The sequence below is a fragment of the Pelodiscus sinensis genome, chromosome 3 (genome assembly GCF_049634645.1).
Source record: "Pelodiscus sinensis isolate JC-2024 chromosome 3, ASM4963464v1, whole genome shotgun sequence".
Lineage (NCBI taxonomy): Eukaryota > Metazoa > Chordata > Testudines > Trionychidae > Pelodiscus > Pelodiscus sinensis.
This window is the reverse complement of record NC_134713.1, coordinates 42,072,935-42,098,074: the sequence shown is the minus strand read 5'-3', so window position 1 is coordinate 42,098,074 and position 25,140 is coordinate 42,072,935. Positions and strand designations below refer to the sequence as shown.

Here is a 25,140-nt window from a genome sequence, read left to right as displayed (position 1 = left end):
GATGTGTTAGCTGGTGTTTTGAAAAACCTAAGGTCTTTTTTTTTTTTTTTTTTTTTTAAATGCATGATAGTATTATTACAACTTAAATCTTAATCTAGACATGGCTACTATTTTGCTTGCCTTGTGGTGTTTCCAAGTCCATCTCTCTGCCTTAATGTGACTTTCAGGCTCATCAATTCCTTTCTGTCTTTAATATCCTTACCAAAACCCACTTCAGAGGAGAGCTTAAACTAAATAGTTCACATAATTTTTTTAAAAAGCTTCAATCCTCAAGATGGGTATATAATAATCTTTCAAATGACTCTGTGATCACCTAGCCTCTGCCTCCATCTTTCCCTTCATTTCCTCTGTGGGCCTTGTCTTATGCTAAGTGCTTTGAAGGATAGGTGTCATAATCTAAAATGATCTGCAGAAATGGTCTGAGGTCAATAGGATGAAATTCAATAAGAATGAATGCAAGTACTACACTTAGGAAGGAACAATCAATTTTACACATACAAAATGGGAAGTGACTGTCTAGGAAGGTGTACTGCAGAAACGGATCTAGGGGTCATATAAGTCAGCAGGGTGACACTATTACAAAAGGAAGTAAACATTCTAGGATATATTAACATGAGTGTTGTAAAACACGAGACATAATTTCTTCTACACTACTCTATGCTGATTAAGCCTCAACTGGATTGTTGTTCAGTTCTGGGCACCACATTTCAGGGAAGATGACAAATTAGAGAGGATCCAGAGAAGAGAAACAAAAATGATTAAAGGTCTAGAAAATATGACCTATGAGAGAGGACTGAAAGAATTGGATTTGTTTAGTTTTGGAAGAGAAGACATGATAGGTACTTGAAAGCTGCTAAAACATCTTAACATCTGTCTGGGATGATAGGTGGTGCATGGTCCCTCCGTGGGGACGGAGGACTGGACTGATGAGCTCTTGAAGTCTCTTCCAGTTCTTTGATTCTATGTCTACACTAAAGACCTCACTGCATGACAGTTGTACCAGTGCCACTGGCACTGCATTGCTGTCTTATATGGCTTCTGTCTGAGCGGGAGAGAGCTCTCATGCCTACTTAACACTGAGCACACTACCACTGGTTCTGACTAAACTTCAGTTGACTTGCATGGACACCTCCTGGGCGACAAGTTCTGTTGACTTATGGCAGTGTAAATAGGGCCTTACACTGTGAGCTCCTGGGGGATGGCACTCTGTCTTGATAGATATAGCCAGGGCTCAACAAATCGCTGAGGCAAGTAGATTTCAGCTGGTTGCTCTGTTCACGGGCATTGCACACATGCACAGTGCCAGTCTGGCGCAGCGCAGTGCGGGACTGGCAGGTAGATCTCACCATGGTTTGTCGAGCCTTGGATATAGGTATAATTTTTGTAAGATTCAGTGCGCACTTGTTGTGTTTATAGACGTAGTTCATCAAATGGAAATAACATCTTATTACTGTACAAGGTGGAAACTTTGAGGTTGCTGATCTTTGCTATATTTCTGTATTGCCAGTCCACTGCAGAGTTTTAGGTTGGTATAAATTGCCTCCTGAACTCTAAACTGTCAGGCCAGTTTTGAAGTATTTACTAGATACCTGATATACGGAAGATTTGAGCTATTAGGTGGTTGAAGATATGAAAGATGGTGGTTGAGTCAGGGACGCCAAAGGCCATGGCAATGCCTTCATGCGAAGCCCAGCCCTTCATTACCATGTGAGGGGAAGCTGCCACTTTTGAATCTTGCTTGGGAGATGGAAGGAGGTTCTGAATCTCATAGCAGCTTCTTGTTAGGAGATTATAATTTTGATATGATAAATTTGATACTGTTTCCCTTCTGCCTTCTTGGTATCCACTCAAGTACTGGAAGAGAAAAAGGGTGGCTTATCTCTTCTCCCATTGAGAGCCTCTTCACTGATAGGAAAAGAAAGGGGTTCATTACTTTTTCTTTTCTCATCTGTACTATTTTGGGTTCCCCCTGTGCTTGCTTTTGCTCCTGATTTTATGCTGCTGCTTTTTGGGAGAGCGGAAGGAACAAAAACTCTGATTCCTGAGGCTTTCACTGATGTCCACATGGCTGTGAATGACATCAATGAAATTGACGAGTTTTGTTAATTTCTGAGTGCTGCTGCTTGTCTTGGATAAGAGCTTCAGCAGGTGAATGGTTTATAATGGTTCACTTCTAAACAGTTATTTTTGCAAGCCATAAAGGTTATAACTTTTTAGCTCTCATTGGAGAAAAAAAATGATCAAAAATGGATGTAGGTTCTCTAACCAATGAATGGCTTTTTCAAGTCTTGCTCAGACTTTAATGGTAGGTTTGACTATCCAATATTTGAGGCTCTTGTGGTAATGGACCATTCTGATTACTGAACTTCCTTGCTGTAAAATTTAATATTGAATAAGACTTTATTTGAAAAAGGAATCAGAGTTATGACATTCTATGGCACTCTACCCATGTCAGTGCTATGAAGAGCTTTTATCACAAAATAGGATGCTTTTACTCTGTTTTTCCCTGTGGAAAAGGTTGCTTCCTCTACTTTTCACTGTTCAGATATATAATTCTTTAGTAGTGTTTTCTTAGTAAATAGTATTTAGCAAAAGTTTGAGCAAGGAAGATAAGCATGGTGGTGCCCCATATCCCCACTGTGTGATGTAAAGGGCAATTTCAGAGTCCTCCACTTCTTTCATTGCAATCCAACAATAAACATTTTTTGTAAGAAAGACCTAGTGTAAACCCAATGCAATTCATAGGTAAGGTCTTTTATGTTAGACTTGTAAATGTAACTGGTATCTTTTTATGGTATCGAACCTATCTATATGGTACAAAGTCAAAAAAGGAATTCTTTATTTTTAATGTTCCACATTTTTTCTATACCTGTATACAAATTACAGTAAACTTCCGATAGGACCTTTAGGACCCAGGGGGTGCTGGATTATCAGATATGCCGGACTATCAGAAGGGGGGGCTATGAGGGGTGTGGGGTGGGAGGGAATGCCACCCCAGACCCCTCATAGCCCCTCCTTACAATAGTCCGGCTCTGCCCCAGGCGTCCCTGATTCAGCCGCTGCTGGTCAGTTTCAGCAGCAGCTGAATCGGGGATGCCTGCAATAGAGCAGCTGGGGTGCTGCCGGGTTGGTCCCGTAGTGCTGCCCCTCGGGGCTGCGGGACCAACCCGGCAACACCCCCGCTGCTCTTGGGGACGCCTGGGGCAGAGCAGCGGGAGTGCTGCCGGGTTAGTCCCACAGCGCCAAAGGACGGCGCTGTGGGCCAACCCAGCAGGACCGCAGCTGCTCTGTCCCAAAGGTCCCCAATTCAGACGCTGCTCAAACAGATCAGCAGCTGATTCCAGGATGCCCAGCCGCTGATCTGTTTCAGCAGCGGCTGACTTGGGGACCCCTGGGGCAGAGCAGCTGGAGTGCTGCCGGGTTGGTCCCGCAGCGCCGAGGGGCGGCACTACGAGACCAACCCGGCAGCACCCCAGCTGCTCTGCTCCCGGCTTCCCCGATTCAGCTGCTGGTCAGTTTTTCAGCAGCAGCTGAATGGGGGAAGCCTGTCCGGCTGCCCCAGCACTTCCGGGTTCCTGATGGTGCCGGACCATCAGGAGTCCCGGAGCATTGGATGCCGGACTAATGGAGTTTTACTGTACCATCATCTCTAGTTTAGAGTTCAATAATCCTTCTTCCAGGTTTGTGGGATGTGCATCACAGGACATCCTTTAGCCATATAACGCCACTTGCAAAAGATAAATACTCTGTACTGGTTTGTCTAGAGAGAGGGAGGCAAACAAGCACAACTGAGTTTGGTTTTTGTTATCTAAAACATGAACTGCCCCACAGCCCCCTGCATTATCACTTGAATTTTGTCTGCAGTGGCATGAACTCGAAAATACCAACATATTTTTTTCTCATTTTATTTGTGAACCTAAATTGGGGTCTGTCTAAAACCTTTCACAGGTGCTTTTTTGGGGAGTTTAGCACTTATCATTTAGAAGTTTATATTAATGTAAATGAAGAAACCCAGGGAATTAATGTAAGCAGTTTGTTTTACAACTGCAAGTTTTTATTACTTTAGACCAAAGCTATGCATCTTTGGATATACATGAGAATGTTGCTTTCAAAATATCATTCCCCATATTGCTCTGATCCAATAGATGCAAGCAATTCTATAGTAGGATGTTCTCTTCTGAGCTCTCATAAGCATAGATACCACTTGTGTGAATAAAATCGTTTGTTCTTACTCTATGCTGGAATTTCAATAACTAAAGCTGGAAAAACTACTCATGCTCTGCTTCCACACAAAGGATATGTCTGCATTGCAGTAAAACACCCAGAGCTGGCCTACATCAGGTGCCTTGGATTTCGCGGGTATGGAGGTATAAAATTGCAATGTAAATGGTTGGGCTCAGGTTGGTGCCCAGATTCTGGGATGCTGCAAGAGGGGAGGGTCTCAGATTCACAATCTACCATTAAATCCACACTACTCACTGAGCATTACTGTGACCCATTACACACCTTCCCTGGCATGCTTACATTCAGCATAGAAATGACGGCAAAACAGTTGAATTAAAAACATGCTGATCACCACAAAATGTTAGCATGAAGGATAATTTTTATATTTTCATTCATTATTTACAATAGGTGGAATATATGTTGGTAGCTTTTGATCATGAACATAAGAAAGTACGTTTGTCCCTAACTGGAGAAGAAGTTCTTCATATGCTTCAAGAGAAGGGGGAAAGAGTAAATCCCAAGTAAGTCATAGCTGTTTGTTTGTTTTTTGTTTTGTTTTTAATCCCCTTGCACAGTCTTTAATTACATAATTATGTAAGGTTTTTTTGTTCTTGTTTGTTTTTTTTAATACCCTGTTCTCCCTCTTCCCCCAGAACAACTGCCCTGTTCATTACACAGGATGAGTGGTACTATGGTCAGGAATCAAGTTTGCATATGATCGATTTTGCCTATAGGACTGCTGTGTTAGTAGTTTCAGAAGTTGGAGGTTGTGTAATTAATTAGGCAGGGTGTTGCAAGAAGGGGAAAGAAAAGGTAACAGTTTGGTGTTACCCTGGAAAACTGGATTCTGTCTCTGTGTAAGGATGTTAAGAGGTGGGTAATTGACTAATCGTGTAGTCAATACAATTTGTATCGACTACACAATTAGTTGATAAGGGAAGGCGCTCTGTTGCGGCTTGCGCTGGTTCAGGAGATGCCCCCGCTGCAGCTCTGCAGTTTAAATGTAGTAGGAGCTGGGTGCATAGGCAGCCCTGCTCCTACTACATTTAAACTGCAGAGCCGCCGTGGGTGGTGAGCCCTGGATTGGTGCAAGCTGCGACAGAGCACTTTCCATTATTGGCTAATTGTGCAAGAGTCAAGTGGCTCTTACTACATTTAAAATGCAGAGCCGCAGCAGTCCCTAACCAGAGCGAGCCAGAACTGAGCCGGGCTTGCTTGGTTGGTTATGGCTCGCACCGGCCAGCCCCTGCTGCCGAGAACAGGTGCTGCTACCAGAGCAGGCTCTGCCCACAGCCGACCCTAGCCAGCTGTGGACTGGGGCTGCTTTGTGACAGCTTCTGATAGCAGCTTTGTGGGGGGGCACCAGGTGCCACAGCAGAGACGGTGCTGAGGGGAACTGGTTTTTAAGCTGTCTCCTTCCAGCATTGGTTCCTCCTTTCCCTGTCCCTTGCTGCCTCTGATAAAACTTTGGGGTGGGGAGCGAGTAGTGGAGTACTCAACTCAACTACCCAATAAGCTTAGGCTTTTTGGGTAGTTAACTATTTGCTTACATCCCTATTTCTGCCTTGGCATTTCTATGATACTGGGGCAGTCATTTACCTTTTCTGGTAAACAGAAGATTTCGGCATGTGTATACATTTCCCTTCTCTTCCCCCCTCATCCCCCCCAAGAAAAAAATCTCCCTAAACTCTGTGGCAATGAGTTTCAGAGCCTAGGTCTGTAGGGTTGAATTTATGCTATAGCACTTAAAAATCATTTAGACTTTGAGACTTGGTCTCTGAAGCTTTGGGGACAAGAGGAGTTTCAGAGCCCAAGCTCTAGCCTGAGTCCGAACATCTATATAGCTCTTTTTAGTTCCATAGTGAGCCTCATGAGCTCATGTCTGAAGCTCTAGATCTGTGTTCTGAGATTCACTGCTACAGGTATGGGTTTTTATTTGGGTGCCTTTTTGCCATGTGAACATGCTCATAAGTGCATGTACCCTGTCTTCTCAGTGACCTCTGAGATCCTGTGGCTGACAAAGGGGAGGAGGGATAGCTCAGTGGTTTGAGAATTGGCCAGCTTAAAACTAGGGTTGTGAGTTCAATCCTTGAGGGGGCCATTTAGGGATCTGGGGCAAATCTGTCGGGGTGGTACTTGGTCCTGCTGTAAGGGCAGGGGACTGGACTTGATGATCTCTCAAGGTCCCTACCAGTTCTATGAGAGAGGTATAACTATAGTCACTGGGAGTTGTCTTGAACATAAGTGCTATAAAAATGCTAAGTGCTCTGACACATCAGGCTTTGTGTGTGTCAAGTTGGGCACCTAAAATTAGTGGACACTTGACAATTTTGGCTTTTTAGGGAAACTGCTGTGCCTTCGTTCTCCATCTGTAATAGTGAGGATAACACCTAATTCCAGAGGTGTTGTGAAGACGAGTATTTGAAACGTTCAGATACTGTAAGAGCACAAGACATGCCTGTGAGAAAATCAGATAATTTTGTGTTCATAGAAAATATATATGGTATGTATTAAATTGGGTCTGGGGGCTCATGCTGAGTGAGGATGAGAAGGAATATTGAATGATTGTTCACTGAATGAGGCAGAGGTCTTGGGATCGGCTGGAGGAGAGAATTATCTTTAAAAGACTGCATCATATGCATACGTGACAAGGGGCTCAAATTACAGCTATATATGCAACCTTAATTCTGACACTTCCTGTCTTTTTTTGAGTGCTTAACTTGCAACATTGTTCTTTTTAATAAATGTTTAATGTATTTTCCTGTGGGGGGTGGGTGGGAAAGCAGAGAACTATTGTATATTCAAACTACATGGATCCCACCAGTATGAGCTGTCAGATTTGGTCCTTTACAGTTATAGCCTCTACCACTTGAGCTAAGAGTAACTGCTAGTAAGTATAAGAATACACTCTAGGTTCTGGAGCGAGATGTTTTCTAATGTTTACAGATCCTCACACCCCGACTCCCTTCACCCCTTTCCCCCCCACTTTCCACCCATGCCCTGTTGCACAGTTTGCTACTCTCTGCGTTTTAGTCAGGTGTTATGCTCCCTGTCTGGGTGCCAGAAGGGGGATATTAGAAGGCACAAAAGAGAGTCTCCCTGTTCTTTGTTCTGTGCCCAGGAACTTGTGAACCAGAAGAAGCAATTGCAAGCAAAGTCCTGGCCATGCATACCTGGGAGCATAATCGGTAGATGGGCGCCTTTGGATAATATAGTTGCAATACTCAGTTATCTTTGTGCATGTGCAAATGGATGTTCTCAAAGGCTTAGAACTTGTCCAGATTGCGTCAAATTTTCACAGGAAAGGTATCATGGAATGTCACTGGGATGGATTAAAGTAAAACTCGGGTGGTCCAAGTGATCTGGTCTTCCTAGTTACCACAGCAGCCCTGGCATTGCTTAATGGTTAGTGTGACATAGTGCGGGTGCTGTCTACTTTTATAATCCTGTGTTCACTCTTTACTCTGGTGTTATGTGGAATTCGTGATGACTCGCTGCAGATGTGTATTGGGCCCAGACACCTGAAGGTCAGACTTGGATCACAACTCCTGCCCAGGAAGAGAGACGAAAGGAGAGGTGGGGATGCACCAGGCTGGGGGGCTAGGGCCTGTGGGAAGAGTCAGTCTCAGTCTGGGCTAGGATGAATGAAGAGGCTGAGAGCAAGAAAAGAGGATAAGGGGCCCAGGAGCCCCTTCCCCCTGAGAGGAATAATATTGTCTGCTCTGGCTCCTGTGTTAACATGGATCCTAAGCTATGCTGTGTGTCTGAACAAATAAACCTTCTGTTCTACCTGCCGGCTTAATCACATCTGGCTGCAGATGGGGGTGCAGGGTCAGGGACCCCCTGACACACCGTCAGTATAAGTGCGGCAGCCCTCCATGTGCTGGTAGCTCTACATGTAAGAGTCCCTTAGTCAAATAGCAAGTATGTTATTCCAAAAGGTAATAGTCTTCCATGTAATTCATACTGAATAATCCATCTTTTGTAGTTGTATAAACATATTTAAACTACATTGTTCTTTCATTTCAGCCACCCAACACTTTGGCGCCCAGAATATGGAAGTTATATGATTGAAGGGACACCTGGGCAGCCATATGGAGGAACCATGTCTGAATTTAACACTGTACAAGACAACATGAGGAAACGACGGCAGGAGGCTGCTTCTGAACTGAAAGAAAATGAAGCTGTTTGTACTGTGACATCATTTCCAAGGTTAGTGCTGTATATTGTTTTGAGGAGTACATATGTAAGACTGTGGGCTGAGTGGCCTCCTGTTTTACTGTGCAATAAGATTTTTTTTTACCCATTATTTAACACAATTCTCCCATTACTGACTTGATGTGTTAACTAAAGTTAATAGGCTGTTAATTAAATTTAATATGCTAATTTTCCACGTGAAAATATCATTTCTCTCCTTGGAAGATTATGAAGCATGAATGTTTCTTCTGGTTGAAAATTCTGTCGCTCTATTTCCACTTATTGGCGTACTTAAATTTGTTATGTCTGCACTAATATGAAGTGTATAAATTCATGCACTTCATCTGTCCAGTGCATTATAGTCTTGTTAAAAGGTTACATAAATTTACAGCTTAATTAAAAAATCTGCAGTCCCACCCTCATCATGAAGAATTAAAATACAATTTTAATCCTAGGAAAGCAGGCAAAATAGAATTGGGCAAGGCTTGGATAGTATGAGGCAGAGTTTGTTGAATTTAGCACTGTTCTAGCATAGTATAAATTACTTAGACTGGTTTGGTCCATTTAAGCTGATATTTCTTAACACCTTTAAAGTCTTATTTGGTGGAACAAAGTCCAGATAATTTTTTGTTGATGAGGTGTTATACATTGGGTGCAGCCCTTAAACTGCAGACACTTGTAAAGTTTGAGAAACAATAAAAGCTGTTATACATCTCCCAGGCAGAAATAGTACGGTGTATGTGTATGGAGGGGTGGTGTTATAGAAATGTGTTCATTAAAATAAATGAGTGGTGCTTGTAGGATAGTCCAATTGTAAATCTCAAAACACTTGTGAAAAGTGAGTATGCGTTATTACGCCCATTTTACAGATCCTGAAACACAGATTAGAATTTGACTGAAGTTTCACAGCAAATCATTGGCCAAGCTAAAAATAAACCGGAATAGTTTTTGGTCAGATCAGTAGGCTTCTCTCAAGGATCAGAGTAGTGATGTTTGTTTGGTCATGTAGATTTTATGTGACTTATGCCAGTTAGTGAGAAATGTTATATTTTTTATCTAATAAGGCAGCATATAATGTCTTGAAGTTAATTGTAACAAATGCTACGTTACATGAAATATACCAAAACATCCAAAAATATTTTCTTTGAGTGTCTTGGGGTATGCTGACTTGCTTGCTTTTGTATTCAGCCAGATTTTATTTTACAATACTGGTGGTTGCTCTAACGAGCATAGCCTTCCTTGATCATACATAGCATGTGATGTGGTGTAAGTCACTCATTCACTTTTCACTACTGTTTGACTTTATTAAAAACTAGAAATGTATTTTTAACAATTTCTGATAGTGTAAAAAAGCATTAGTAGAGTATATAGAGATGGTCATATAAAATATGTACATATCATTGGCTTTAAGAGTTGCTATTAGAATACTAAACATGAAATGTAGGTTTCCCTAGAGCAGTACAAATGTCAAATTCAAAAAATGAATATACCATTGCTAAGGTATATGGAATGCACATAGACACATCAAAGGCATCTGTAAAGAAGACCTGTTCAGCTACCAAAAGGGCAAGACAGTGATGCAGGCAAGACTCGGATACCTTTTTACAAAGGAGTTAGGACAACAATGCCTGAGCCATCAGTTGGTAAAAGAACTGCTACTTTCTGAAACTGACTAGTTTTTTCAGGTTGACTTTATACTTTTAACAATGACAAGTAAAATATTGTGAGCACTATTGGACATATCCCTGAAGTAATCTAAATTAAACAGCACCATAAAAAGGAGCAATTGAGGGTAGCGAATGTCATTGTGTTTCCCTTTTAATATTCAGTAGTTTTAATGCATGCTAAGACATACACGAGGACTATTTTCTAAAGCTTCTTCTAGCATTTGCCGTTAAAATGCAAGCATTTGCTATCCATTGACATACAGTGGTATGAAATTCCTTTTTACTGTAACCACAGTCCTAAAACTATTCTAATTGTTGGCAAATGCTGACCTTTTAATAGTGATTGCCATAAGGCCCCTCTCTGTGTCAATGACTACAGGGCTGCATCTAGACTGGCTGCTTGATTTTGCGCAAAAGCGCTGACATTCTACTGTCTGAAATCAGTGCTTCTTGCGCAAATGCTTTGACGTTCCCATTCGGGCAAATGCCCTTTTCCGGAAATGTTTTTGCTCAAGAGGGCCAGTGTAGACAGCTAAAAACTGTTTTGCGCAAAAAAGCCCTGAAGGCGAAAATGGCGATCGGGGCTTTCTTGTGCAAAATCACGTCTAGATTGGCACGGATGCTTTTCCGCAAAAAGTGCTTTTGCGGAAAAGCGTATATGCCAATCTAGCTGCTCTTTTCCGCAAATGCATTTAACAGTAAAACTTTTCTGTTTAAAAGCTTTTGAGGAAAATCATGCCAGTCTAGACGTAACCCTGGTGTTTAAGTTACACTGAAAAGTGTCTTAGAAATACTGATTCATTTTTTTCACTTTTTTTATTCCTTTGTCTTTTAAGACCATAGTCTAACGCTGACATTTAATAACAAACTTATCTGTTTAATTTATAACTTATATTGTTATCGCTAGATTAGGGTGTCCAGGCTTTACGCTGCCAGAATGTGAGCCAACGCCCGTAGAAGGAGGAGCTTCAAAGTCTCTCTTCTTTCCAGATGAAGCCATCAACAAACATCCTAGATTTAGGTAAGAGTGAGTGTGGAGGAAGGAGAGCAACTCTTGTTCGTGCATAATTTAATATACTATGATAAAGTTGTATAAGTGGTATGCAAAGCTGCATGAATAATTGCTGTACAAGTCCCTGGGACATAGACAAAGAGGTAATGTTGCATATTAACTATAAAGGTGACCAGTAAAGTTGTATAATGCAATTTCAACAAGTTTAGATTGATACTGGCATAACCCATCACATAATCAATTTTAAGGTAATGTACTCAATATTAACTGCTTCCCTTAAGTGCTGGTGTAACCAACACACCTAGCGGGTATGGATCACTATCCCGTGTATTAAGCATATAGACCACTTACAGTGAGAGACAGAATGAGTTTTCTCTACAGGGTTAGCTGAGAGCCAGCTGGCTTTTGGCTCATGCCGCAGAGGCACATGCACTAAGCTCCAGAGGTTCCAGCTTTGATTCCTCCTGTTGGTGTTACACTGACTCAGTCATCCAATTTCTGCTGCAAATGATGTTGCAGCATTTGTTTGGGAAATATCACAACCATCCTGGAGTTGAGCTGGAGCCTAGCCTATTTGAGGTGGATAATGTTGTCTAGCTTCCAGAAGCTTTTATTACAGTATGAGATTTAACCTTTGTAAAACTATATCGTGTACTTATTTTTCCAATATAACTTCTTGTCCCATTCTAGATTATGGGCTTTTTTTGTTCTGCTTGTGATATGTAACACCTTGCAACAAAAAATAAATTGACTTCAGTGAAGGACCAAATCTGCTACAGTACAAATGAGAGGGGCTAAATGGACAAATATTTAGAAGTTTCTCCTAGTAAAAGCATTTCATCCTAAACTCTTTACGTTCTAGTACTCTGACAAGAAACATTCGACACCGAAGAGGAGAGAAAGTGGTGATAAATGTACCAAGTGAGTAAATGCCAGTGGTTTCTTCAAGTAATCAATGTCTGGTACTTTACTTATTGAATTCTTGTATCTTCCTTACAGTATTTAAAGATAAGAATACTCCATCGCCATTTGTAGAAACATTTCCTAAGGATGATGGAGAAGCAGCAAAAGCAGCCAAACCAGACCATATATATATGGATGCCATGGGTTTTGGAATGGGCAACTGCTGCCTTCAGGTAAAATGCATCTGAGTCTCAGAATGATCAAAGATAAATGCAATTACATTCTCTATTCTAAATTGCTCTATTCTTTAGATATGCTGTCCTTAAAGAAATCTATTTCTCTATTTCCTCAGGGCTAGGTCTTTTAATCAACTCATAAAGCTTATTAAAACAGTGTGATGTTTTCTCAAAATGCAGTTGAGGCTTGTCAGCAATTCACCATTGTCTAATTTTATGTTATAACATGATAATTTGCCAATATTTAACTTATTTACAAAAGGCTATATTAAATTTATCACTGGTATGGCCTACTGTTGGCCTTCATTGGTAGGGAGAGCAAGATTTGGAGGCCAGGGTTTAAATGTCTTGTGAACTGTGCTGAACAGGACCCTTTATTTGGCCAAGCACCTTGTCTTAGAACTGCATGTTAAGATGTGGAAGACCTGCAAATAAGGACTGACTTATATTTTTGGACTGGTGAAAAATCTTAAGCAGAATTTCACTTTAGTCCATAGCAGGCCACACTTTGTGGAAATAGGTGAGGTTCGTTACCAGGTTATCTAGCCTGCAGGTAGGCTTTTCAGAGAGGGATCAAAGAAATAAGAACAGTGTTAGGGAAAACTCTCAAACATCTTAAATTACTGAGCACCTTTTAAATAGTGCCATTTAAAAATTGAAAACAATGAAAACTTCAGATATATTTTGGTGTATTCTTTTCTTAGTTCATCCTATGAACTTCCTAATTAATTCTGCTGTTTACTGATGGGCACATAATCCCTGCAAAAGCAGATCTTCCCCTCTGTATCTTTCTGTCTCTCTTCCCTACTTACTAATTGATTTTACGTAAGATACTATAACCGTTTGACATTCCACAAGGCCTAAGTATCTGGTTATTCTGAGTGTCACTCTACGGTAGCAATTTTGTATAAGGGGCAGATGGCTGAGGTAGTTCCTGTGTGTTTGACTTTGTGATGATAGCTTCTGCCTTTGTTACTACTGCTTCCTTGGTAACCAGGAAGAGATCATTATGTTATGCCTCCATAGACTTAAATAGAATCTTCTAAATGCTGCTTGTTTCACAGCATTTTGTAGGTTGCACTTGTAATAATCCATTTCAAAGCACCTTTGTTCCAGATTAAGACTCTGAATGAATGAACAAAAACTAACATCAAGTCACATGACGTGAAGGGGAGAAAGCTCACTACAAATCTGGCTAGGGAGGATTCATGAAGTAATACAATCAGACTCCTTTTGCAGCATCAATAATTGTTCAAATCTGTCCATACTTTCTACTATTGTGTATGTATTGTTTGTAAATATCAAATATACAATAATTTTTGTAGTCTTATCTAAAATTATATAAAATCCAGCTTACTGAGATCTATATAGACACTCAATGTCTTTATAATAGTCTGGGAGAATAATATAGTAAAATCTCATGCCATAGGCAACTTAGTGATGAAAAGGTCAAGGAGATGATACTGGATATGCATGACCATCCCAGACCCATTCCTTTGTTTGATAATTTGCCCTGTAGTAGCAGATGTAAAGTGCCCCATGTCGATGACTTTTTTTTTTTTCCCCACAAACATTGTGCTTTTTGGAAAAGCATCCAACAGTGTAGCTCTGCAAATGTCCTAATATTGGTCTTCAAATGGTAAACTCGGTATATGAATGTTTTCAGTTGCCATAAACTTAATGGAGGTGTCCATTCCAAGCACTTTTAAAGGAGAGTATCTTTGGAAGATGAATCTCAATGCCTTCTAGTAAGATAATTTGATATATCCATAAAGATTTTCAGTAGTGTCTCATCCTAAGAGAGAGTGGAAACCTGGCAACGTAGTTAGTGGTTTTTAATGGTCTGAGTGATAGGAACACATCTGAGGGTATATCTACACAGTGGCGTTATTTCAGGATAACGAAATAGCATTCTTTGTGTCTTAACAGCACACTTGTTGTTTCGAAATAGATTTGAAATAATGTTCATCTTATTCATCTAGCTTTTTGTAAACCTCCTTGTACGAGGAATAAGGAAGATGCTGGAGTAGCGCTCTATTTCAAAATTTGGTGCTTTGTAGACAGCACAAAATTTTGAAATCTCGGAATAGGCTATCTCGAAATAAGTCATGCAATTTGCGTAGTTGAAATTGCATAGCTTATTTCGAGCTATGCGCGACAGTGTAGAGGTTCCTTAAGTATTTATACAGCAATTGTGTTCCTCAAAACCAGAAACTTGAAGAAGTCTTGGTTACCATCTGACTACTAGAACATGTTTCTTGCGCAAAAATCTGTAGTTCAGTAGTGCTACTGCATGTTAAATTGACGACATGCAAAATAATTTCGTTAGCCTATAATTTTACAAAGAAATGTGATTAAATAGTGCAAGGCAGCAGCTTCATTATGTCAATTGATTTTTTTTTGAGCAATTCTTTTATATGCTGAAGCATTTTTCTTACAAGATATGCATGGAAGTACGTGACATTTGCTTCATCGATGTGACATTGGAGATGTTTGTGGTGTCAGGGATTTGAATTGGATAGAAGCAATACCAAGGAGTCCTTTCTGGTAATATTTTTAAGTGATTCCTCTGCATATGTGTCAGAGATGAGACTGACTTAGTCAAAGGTCTGTTTTTTTTTTTTTCTTCGTAAACATCCCCAACATCTTCAGTGTCCTGTTCAAGCTTGCCAAATTTAGTTTGTGTATGCCCTTATTGCATGTAAGGTACCTCTGAGCATTGTGTTTAACTGGATCCTCCATAGTGTTAGTGCTCAAAGATTCAGCAGTTAGTACTTTCCATCTCCCCTTTTATGCCTAAATGATCAAAACCAAAGTAAGAATAAGGATTTTGTCATCAATTACTTTGAGGGTAGTTATTGTCATATAATGGATCTTTTGTAGCTATGGTCCACAAAATGCTGCTCTTTTAACCAGTGCCTCAGTACATTTCTTGAAATAATAACGATAATCAGTATTAGTGAATTTTCTTTTTTACTGCTGCCTTTTTTCAAATCAACATGAAGCACTTTTCAAGTATATAGCCACTTAATTATTCAATGTTTGTTGTTTTTATCATTGTATTCAGAGGGCATTTGAATAATATCCAACCTAATCCACTTCCAATAACATTGTATTACCACAGCTTCTACCAGCCAGAGGACCTGCAGCTGGGAGCTTGGGTGAATAAGTTCCTGGTTCCCTTGTCTCTGAAATGATGATTTTGGAGCTTTTTTACAAATCTGCATTTACATATCATTTTCTATCATAAACTTGCTTGCAGAATTACCCATGATCCCAGACTATCATCATATTCAGCAAATACTACATACTGCCCCCACAAAGGAAAACCAAGTAACTAAAATTACTGTGGGTGATTTAAGATACTCATCAAGAATTTACAGCTTAATCTTGATTGAAGCAACTCAGATTAGGTGTATACTGGCTTATAGAAACTAGAATATAAATTTATCTTCGTGCTTCCAGACTGGTACGTCGTTCTCACAAGGGACTCAGGAAGTGCATTTGCTATGGTATTGAAGACAAATCCACCTAGAAGACAGACGGTTCTTTGCACTCGACCATTCACCAAGGCTTGTTTGCTGGTTACCCATCAGTATGTTCCTTAGGCATCCCTGCTTAGCTCTACTTGCTCCAGGGCTGTTAACTGTATGAAGCGCTTTCAAGCAGTCTTGTGTTACTCTGGTTTCTGGAAGAGCTCAGACAAATTTAATTTGATTTGCTCTAGGCCAGAGAGAGAGGTGGAGTTATAAACCAAAGCAGCATTATTTTTTTTATTTCAGATTTAGAAGTCAAGAATAAAAACAGACTTAATGACTGAAACTATGTGGCTGTGTCTACACTGGCCGCCTATTACGAAATAGGCATGCTAATGTAGAACTTTGGAAGAGGCAAATGCACTGGGGATTTAAATATCCCCCGCGGCATTTGCATTTTCATGGCTGCCGCTTTTTTCCGGCTTGGAGATAAGCCGGAGAAAAGCGTCCAGACTGGCGCGATCCTCCGGAATAAAGCCCTCAGTTTGGACGCTTTTCTCCGGCTTATCTCCAAGCCAGAAAAAAGCGGCGGCCATGAAAATGAAAATGCCGCGGGGGATATTTAAATCCCCCGCGGATTTGCCTTTTCCCAAGTGCTACATTAGCATGCCTATTCCGTAATAGGGGCCAACGTAGACGTAGCCTGTCTGTTCAGGCTTACTGAAAGTGGGTTTCTTGCTCCTCATTCACATAATCATCAAAATAGACAAAAGAAATATGTAAGCAGGGCCGCCAACAAGAGGGGCTAAGAGCACAGCTGCTGTTGGGCCTGGCGATTTAAAAGTGAAAAGAATTCCTTCATTTCAGTTTACAGGCAGTCCCCGGGTTACGTACAAGATAGGGACTGTAGGTTTGTTCTTAAGTTGAATTTGTATGCAAGTCGGAACTGGTACATATTGTAGGGGAAACTCTAGCCAAACATTTCTCCAGAGCTCAGTTTTATTCTCCCACACCTCACTTCCCTCAGTCCTTTATTCTGAAGCTGAGGTGTCGGCTGAGAAAAGCCGCTCCGCGTCTCCCTGGTCTGCTGGGGGGAAGCAGCTAGTGCGGGGTTGCCTCACCCCGTTTGTAAGTAGGGATCCGATGTAAGTCGGATCCATGTAACCCGGGGACTGCCTGTATTTGGGTATATCTACACAGCAGAGAAACATGACTGGCTAGTGCCACTGACTTGGGCTCAGAGAGCAGGAAAATCACTGCTGTGTAGACTTAGCCTAGGAGTCTACACAGAAATGAGACATTCCTACAGCTTGAACTGGCTGGCTGGACAAGCTGTGGGTTTTTCTGTGTGTAGATATACTTTTCAATTTTTTTTTCTTTCCGATATATTCAGGGTATTTTAATTATATTTTAAAATACTGTTTCAGCATATTTTTAATTTGAATTTCCATCCAAATAGAGCTAGACACCAATGACAAGCAAATTAATCTAGTAAAATATATATCATTCACCATTTTCTGAAATAAGAAAGGGATATCAACTACAGAGTTGCTTAAATGTATACTGTTATAGTCTCCTGGTTAGTAAAAAGAAGCACCAAATTTAGTGCAACTGATGTACATTTAGTTCCAAATCAACGTTTTAATGGCCATCTGCAGTGAGAATCAGCTTTGCTTTAGGATAGTTAACTAATGAATGCCAAATAAGATGAAAAATTGATTGGTAAAAATTATAATTAAAATGATTATTTTAAATACATTATTTAAATCACTTGAATTCAGTCTACCCTGTTAAATTGGTTGTGAGCAAAACTGGACTAGAGAAGATCCCTTTGAGTGCTCCTCTTAAATTTAAGAGGCAGGAATAAAGCTATGTTTTGTCTTGTTCCATTGCTAAACTGTTCTTTTGAAAGCAGTTATAAACCTTTCAAAGTATTTACATTTTCCTTCAGGGAACTGTAGTGGGATTTAGTATTAGGGGTCAGGTGTCTGAAGATGTCTATATTTTATGCCATTTCAGTTGTAATTTCTTCATTAGGAAAACTAACAACTTGTACTCTCAATGTTTTTATTAATGTTTGTGGTGGTATTGCCTAAAAACCAATGTAGAGGGGTGCCCAGATATCTTAGGCATTGTACAGAGTAGTAGACTGCCCTGTCCTGAAGAGTTCACAACCTAAATGGACAAGGCGGGCAAAGGGCAGGGTTGAGTTGGTTTCACGATTGTTATTGAATAGTTAGAGGTTTTTAGGGAAGGGGATAAGATAAATGAGAGAGGAGGGGGATAGAACGGGGAAGAAAGTCAGAGGCATATGTAGCATGAAGCTGAAATGAGGAGACTGTGCAGAAGGGGAATTTGAGAAGGTGGAAGCAAACAGCCAATCAGTACAGGATTGAAGTAGGGATGTCAAATTTCAATTGACTAATCGAATAGTCAATGCTAATTAGTCTATAAGGGTGCCTCTGCCATTTGAAGTGTAGCATCAGACCCAGGGCTGTTACTACACTTCAAAGGCGCAAAGGCTGCAGGGAGCACAGGGCCAGCCAGGCAGTCCCCCATTGGCCCTGAGCTCCCCACCGCATTTCAAAGCAGCAGCACCCCATGGATCCCGGGATCAGCTTGGGACTCCCCCGCTGACCCTGGGCTCCATGCAGCGCTACCGCTTTGAAATGCTGCATAGAGCCTGACACTCCACTCCACTTGGCATTTCAAAGCAGCAGTGCTACATGGAGCCCAGGGTCAGCAAGGGAGTCCCCTGGTGATCCCGGACTCTACATGGCGCTGATGCTCTGAAACACCCCCTCGTCTTTCCCACCACCCCTTGCTGCCTCTTTCTGATAAGAGACAGCAAGGAGGTGGGGAGGAACAACTACTCAACTACAGTGTTGACTATCCAGTAAGCATTTGCTCGACTAATTGTTCACATCCCTAGATTGAAGCAATTCAATGAAAACTGCAGAAATTTCTCCCAGTGTCCAAAGGTCCCAGCTTTGCTGCTGCTTCCCGTGCCAGCTAGAAGTTCTGGTGGCTGCCTCTCTGCAGTTTTTTCTTGAGCCCTCTGTCCTAGTGTCTCCAGTGTTGGGATGATCTTGCCTACACACTACTGGATCTAGTTGAGCTCTGGGGGAGGTATCACCCCACTGTGGATCCCATTTCATTCTCTATCTCTTGGTACAGCAGTCTCTGCTGCTTGAATTCAAGTGGTAACAAGGAAAGTACAGTTCTCTCGGGGATGGCTTCTGTTTTGTTATGCTGCAAAGTTTAAAATGGAGAAATGAGGGGTAAAAAGCCTTTTAATTAACTCAGGATTTATCTACATGGATACTTAGTGCATGGCAAGTAGAGCTGTGAGTTTGTAGCATGCTAGTGTACAACAGGCTAACTGACCGTATGAACTGTGCTACTGTGCCCTAAAAGTGTTATAGTGACTTTTTTCTTACAATTTTATCTTGGCCTCTCTCCCGTTCAGACTAACCTAAATTTACAGGCACAAGGCACTTACACTTTCCCAAAATGTAATTAGCCTATAATTCGGTTCGAGACCACAAAAGAATCGTGGGTTAAAGGCTTCTTTTTTTTTTTTTTTTTTTAAAGAAATTACCTCTATTGTCAAATGCTATACAGGCAGTCCCCGGGTTACATGGATCCGACTTGCATCGGATCCCTACTTACAAACGGGGTGAGGCAACCCTGCACTAGCTGCTTCCCCCAGCAGACCAGGGAGACGCGAAGCTAGCGCCGCCCCCCCCCCCCCCCAGCAGACCAGGGAGACGTGGAGTGGCTTTTCTCAGCAGACACCTCAGCTTGAGAATAAAGGACTGAGGGAAGTGAGGTGTGGGAGAATAAAACTGAGCTCTGGAGAAATGTTTGGCTAGAGTTTCCCCTACAATATGTACCAGTTCTGACTTACATACAAATTCAACTTAAGAACAAACCTACAGTCCCTATCTTGTACGTAACCCAGGGACTGCCTGTACTTTGTAATTCTTGCTGATTGTTTCTTTAGGGGAGTTGACTCCTGCTTGAAAGGCAAATTATCAGTTCATGTTAATTTAGTCCTCAGTTTCTCTTGGTTCTGACTAACATTTTGAGTGATATCTACACCATCTAAGGTCGACTTTTTCTACTGGAGAAAGTCAACCTAAGATAGCAACTCTGGGTATGTGAATAGCATAGCTGGTGTCGACATACCGTAGGTAAAATTTCTACAGCATCCCCACTGTGGGAGGTGAATGGGAGAAACTCTTCTGTTATCTTCCCTTCCTCTCATGATCTGGTGGAGAACCAGAGTCGATGGGGCACCATCAGTGGTCAATTTAGCGGAGGGGTGGGGGAACCTTTTTTGGGTTGGGAGCTGCTGACCCACAGAAAAAGCAGTTGGGAGCCGCACACAAGTGAGAAGTGCGAAAAAGAATCCTCACTCATGTGTCCCCCACTGAGGAGAAACACTCCCCACATTTGCCTCTTCCGTCACACACCAGAGCCCAGTGGGATCCAGGCCAATGTTCCCTCAAAGCTGCGTGGCAACACAGCTTCACAGGTGATTAGTCAGTCCTACCCAGTCAGGGGCTCAGGGCTTCATGCATGGAAACTCATTGACTTCTGATTAATCACCTGTAAAGCTGGGCTGCTGCCCAGTGTAGAGGGAACACTGGTCCAGACTAGTAGATTTTGTGCACTCTCGTTCCGCAGAGGAACGGTGGGGGGCTGGAGCACTAGGGTGAATTTCCCAATGGTGTGGGGGAAGCCCTGTGCCTTAGGGGCTGAATCCTGGGGCCACAGGTTCCCCATCCCTGATTTAGCAGGTCTTTCTGGACCTGCGTTATCAAACCCTAGGAGATCAGTCTCCACAGCATCACTTTCCCAATAAGTGGAGACCAGCCCTTTGTGCCCTTGAATTGCAATTTAAAATCTGTAATGAACATTTAAATGTTGATGTTTGTGACACGGTTTACTGGAAACACTGGCAGCAAAGATCAGTTTTCTTCAGTACATGGATACATTAAAATGCAAAGTGGAAGTGAATTTCAGAATATTGGTTCCATTAAGTGGTCTGATGCTATCAACAAAGCCTACTGACCTGCTTTTATGTAAGAATCCTACTTCTTTTAACAGGTAACATTCCAGGCTTGCAGCATTTCTGAAGCAAGATGCCTTTATGATCAGCTAGCCACAATCTGTCCTATTGTGGTGAGTAAAAACTTTATCACCAAACATAATTTTTTTGTACAGAAAATAGCAAGGTTTAAAATGTCCTGTTTAAAAAAAAAAAAAACCTTTAAAATCTTGTAACACTAATTTTACTCAGGTTTGTATCAGACAAGGTTCCCTGTAAGTTGTGTGTCCATGTGGATGAGCAGCCCTTTTCTGATCCCAGTGCCAGAGGTTCAGAGCTCCCGCACAGGCAGGGAGCTCAGCTGATCAGCTGGAGAAGGTGGGGGGCGGTGGTATACTTTCCTTCTCAAAGGAACAGAAGTGGCAGCTACTGCTGCCTGCTATAAATGGAGAAACTGGCGCTAGCCTGGGCTGGGCACAAAAGATGGTCTGCAGGCTGCATCTGGCCACAAGAGCCCCAGCTGGCTCCCTGCCTGCCATGGCCCCACCTGGCACTCTGGAAAACTGGGTGCAGGGGTGTGTGTGAATGCTGAGAACCTGGAGGGGGAGGGAACACTTAGATAGGGCCACGATAAGGTGGGTGCATAATTGGCTGGATAACCGTAGTCAGAGTTGTTGTTAACGGTGCTAAATCATGCTGGAAAGGGATAACAAATGGAGTTCCGCAAGGGTCTGTTTTGGGACCCGTACTGTTCAATACCTTCATCAATGATGTAGATATTGGGATAGAGAGTACGCTTATTAAGTTTGCAGATTATACCAAATTGGGTGGGGTTGCAACTTCTTTGGTGGATAGGGACATAATTCAAAATGACCTTAGCAAGTTAGAGAAATGGTCAGAGGTAAACAGGATGAAGTTTAATAAAGAGAAATGCAAAGTGCTCCACTTAGGAAGGAACAATCAGTTCCTAAGATGGGAAGCGTCTGTCTAGGAAGGAGCATGGCAGAAAGGAATCTAGGGGTCATAGTGGACCACAAGTTGAATGAGTCAACAGTGTGATGCTGTTGCAAAAAAAGCAAATATGATTCTAGGTTGTATCAACAGGTGTGTTGTAAGCAAAACTTGTGAAGTCATTCTGCCGTGCTACTCTGCACTAGTTAGGCCTCAGCTGGAGTACTGTGTCCAGTTCTGGGCGCCACATTTCAAGAAAGATGTGGAGAAATTGGAAAGGGTACAGAGAAGAGCGACAAGAATGATTAAAGGTCTAGAGAACATGACCTATGAAGCCAGGCTTAATGAACTGGGCTTGTTTAGTTTGGAAAAAAGAAGATTAAGGGGGGACATGATAGCGGTTTTCAAATATCTAAAAGGGTGTCAAAGGAGGAAGGAGAAAATTTGTTCCTCTTGGTTTCTGAGGACAGGACAAGGAGTGATGGGCTTAAAGTGCAGCAAGGGAGGTTTAGATTGGACATTAGGAAAAAAATCCTAACTGTCAGGGTGGTCAAATATTGGAATAAATTGCCAAGGGAGGTGGTGGAATCTTCCTCTCTGGAGATATTTAAGAACAGGTTAGATAGACATCTGTCAGGGATGGTGTAGACAGAGCTTGGTCCTGCCTTGAGGGCGGGAGGCTGGACTCTGATCTCTCGAGGTCCCTTCCGGTTCTATGATTCTCATGCTGCCCCCGTCTCCAGTAGTTCCTACTGTCTGGTTTCGGCCAATAGCAGCTGCTTGTTTGCAGGACAGGCAGCATGTCAAGTGCCCCTCATCCCCTAGGCTCACAGCATTCGGTTTAGGGTAGTAAACATGGCTCCTACAACTTCTCTGAGCATTTACAGTGGCTGGAATGCAGGGACCCCCGCTAAGGAACCTGCTAGGCTGCTGGCTTGGAGCCAGGTAAGGTCTCGCAGCCAGAGCCTGTGTCGGGTCTGGGGTGCCCTCCTTCCTTCCCCCAACCCTCTGCCCCTCTTCTGCCCTCCTACCCCATGTAAAGCAAACCTGCAACCCCCATACACCTTCCCAGACACTGCATCCCCTCCTCAGGTCACAACTCCCTCTCAGACCTTGCACCCCAATCTGCTATCCCTGTCACAACCCAAATTCCTGCCCCCCTGCCCCAGGTCACAACCCTCTTCCAGGCCCTGCAACCCCTCCTCATGCCAGTCCGTCGCCCCAGGTCACAATACCCTACTTCACCAAAGCTCCCTTCAGCACCCAACCTCCATCCCAGAGCCCTGCACTTCTTTCATTTAATGTAATGGTAGAGTGCGGCCTTCAACTGCTTACCAAATTCTTTAAGTGGTCCCCTATCAAAAATTATCTATGGTTTTTGTTTGTACTGGTCAGTGCACATCCACACTACCTCAGTATTAGTGGTGCACACAAATTTCATCCCCATGGATGGAAAATCTGAGGGGGAACACTGGTATCAGGTAAAGTCATGTCTTCTACCAATGTTTTTTGAAGATGTCATCAGCAAAAATGGAAGGTGCTGCCTTAGATGGTGGTTCCGCAACTGTAGTATATCAATAACCAATATGCTATTTGCTGTAGTATACATGTGCCTTCTATTCTGCTAGTAGGCAGAAATTAACAAAACAATTTACAGTAAACATGTCAATGAAATTATTTTTGGTTTTGAGTAATTTTTAGCAAATTGTAATTGTCTGCTCTCATAATCTTGTAACATACAGTACTTTTAAAAAGAAAAATAAAAGTATAAACTCTTATAGCATCAAAGTTTTATAGAACAGGCAAGGCTCCTTCCCCAAGTTTTGATTTAGGTATTACATGAGAGGGGTAACAGTAAAGGTGAAGGGGGGTGAGAGGACAAATATTGGGAGCTTTATTTCCATTTTCAAAAGTGAGTTGAGTCTATTTTCAAAAGCTCAATTAAACTGATTTTTCCCCCGAAGGCAAACTTGAACATTTTTTCACAGGATTAGCAAAAAAAAAAAAGCACATCCCTGACATTAGTACAATGCACTTGCCAAATTTCCAGTCTTATTTCAAAGGAAACACTAGATTTTCTCAATGAAATGGTTGCAAGGGTTTTGTGTGTGTGGAAATGTATTTTTTCTTTATCTTTTTCATGAGAAATGTCTGAACTGTTTTTGCTGAAACTTTCAAAAAAATTAACTTGTAGCAGTCCCTACATGAAAAATTTCAACCCATATGATTTAGTTCTGGTAAAATTTGAATAAAGACCCTGTTTTCAATCATTGTAATAGGGAATAGTAATAGAGAGGTAGCTGTGTTAGACTGATCTTGCTAAAACAAAAGGAAAAACTAACAAGATGGTTTAATAGGTGATGAGCTTTTTTGGGCCAGACCCACTTCCTCAGATTGTATTCTGGAAGAGAATTGGCATAACCATATATACCACAGGAATACAATGAAAAAAGTGAACACATTAAACTGACAAATCAGATTTAGTACAGAAGGTGGGGTGAGGGAGGAAGGGAATAGCTATTTGAGTCAATGAATGGCTAATCAGGGGTAATAAGTAGGGAAGCATTTTTGTAATGGTTAAGGTACTTAGCATCTTTGTTAAGGCCCATTTGTAAAGTGTCAAATTTAAGGATGAAAGAGTTCTGAAGTTTCCCTCTGTAATCTGGTGTTCAAGTCTCTTTGAAGTAAGGTGCATGTAGTAAGGTTAAGATTATGTCCAGGTAGGCTGAAATGAAAAGCAACTGGCTTTTCCTTGTGAAGATGTCTGATTTGTGGCATTAATTCTTTCACAAAGTGCCTGAGAAGTCTGTCCAGTATACATAGCAGAACGACTCTGTTGGCACAGGATGGCATACATTTTATTTCTGAATGAACAGGAATATGCATTCTTGATCATATAACTGACATGGTTAGGGCCAGTGATGGTTGTCACCAGAGTAAATATGTGGACAAATGGGGTTTGTTGCAAGGGAAAGTTCCAGGGTTGGTATTAATATGGTATGTGCTGTAATAGTTGGTAAGAATCTTCCTGAGGTTAGGTGGTTGTCTATAGGAGACTATGGGTCTGTCCCCCAGAGCCTCTAGGAGTGTAGTATCCTGTTCCAGTAGAGGTTGTAGGTTATTGATAATGGGTTAGAGGGGTTTAAGTTGGGGCTATAGGTGATAAGTGGTGTTCTATTGATGGTTTTCTTGAACCTATCTTGAAGTAGATGGTTTCTGGGTATTCGTCTGGCTCTTTCAATTTGTTTTTTTTTATTTCCCCGGTGGGTAATTGAGATTGACAAATGCTTGGAAGAGATCTTGAAGTTTCTGGTCTCTGTCAGTGGGATTAGAGCAGATGCCGTTGTATTGAAGGGCTATAGATGATGGATCGTATGATGTGTCCTTGATGGGAGCTGGAGGCATGTAGGTAAGTATA

At 41.8% G+C, this 25,140-nt stretch overlaps 1 protein-coding gene across 4 annotated transcripts in view; it reads left to right on the top strand.

Moving 5' to 3' along the window:
• The window catches only part of GCLC (glutamate-cysteine ligase catalytic subunit), a 48,627-nt gene that overhangs the window by 9,638 nt on the left and 13,849 nt on the right, over positions 1-25,140 (top strand). For all 4 annotated transcript variants that reach the window (XM_075923608.1, XM_075923609.1, XM_075923610.1 and 1 more), the window contains 6 exons: positions 4,633-4,745; positions 8,254-8,436; positions 10,996-11,109; positions 11,963-12,021; positions 12,100-12,236; positions 20,831-20,905. In XM_075923608.1, coding sequence (XP_075779723.1) covers positions 4,633-4,745; positions 8,254-8,436; positions 10,996-11,109; positions 11,963-12,021; positions 12,100-12,236; positions 20,831-20,905 — 681 coding nt within the window. The remainder of the gene's footprint in view (positions 1-4,632; positions 4,746-8,253; positions 8,437-10,995; positions 11,110-11,962; positions 12,022-12,099; positions 12,237-20,830; positions 20,906-25,140) is intronic.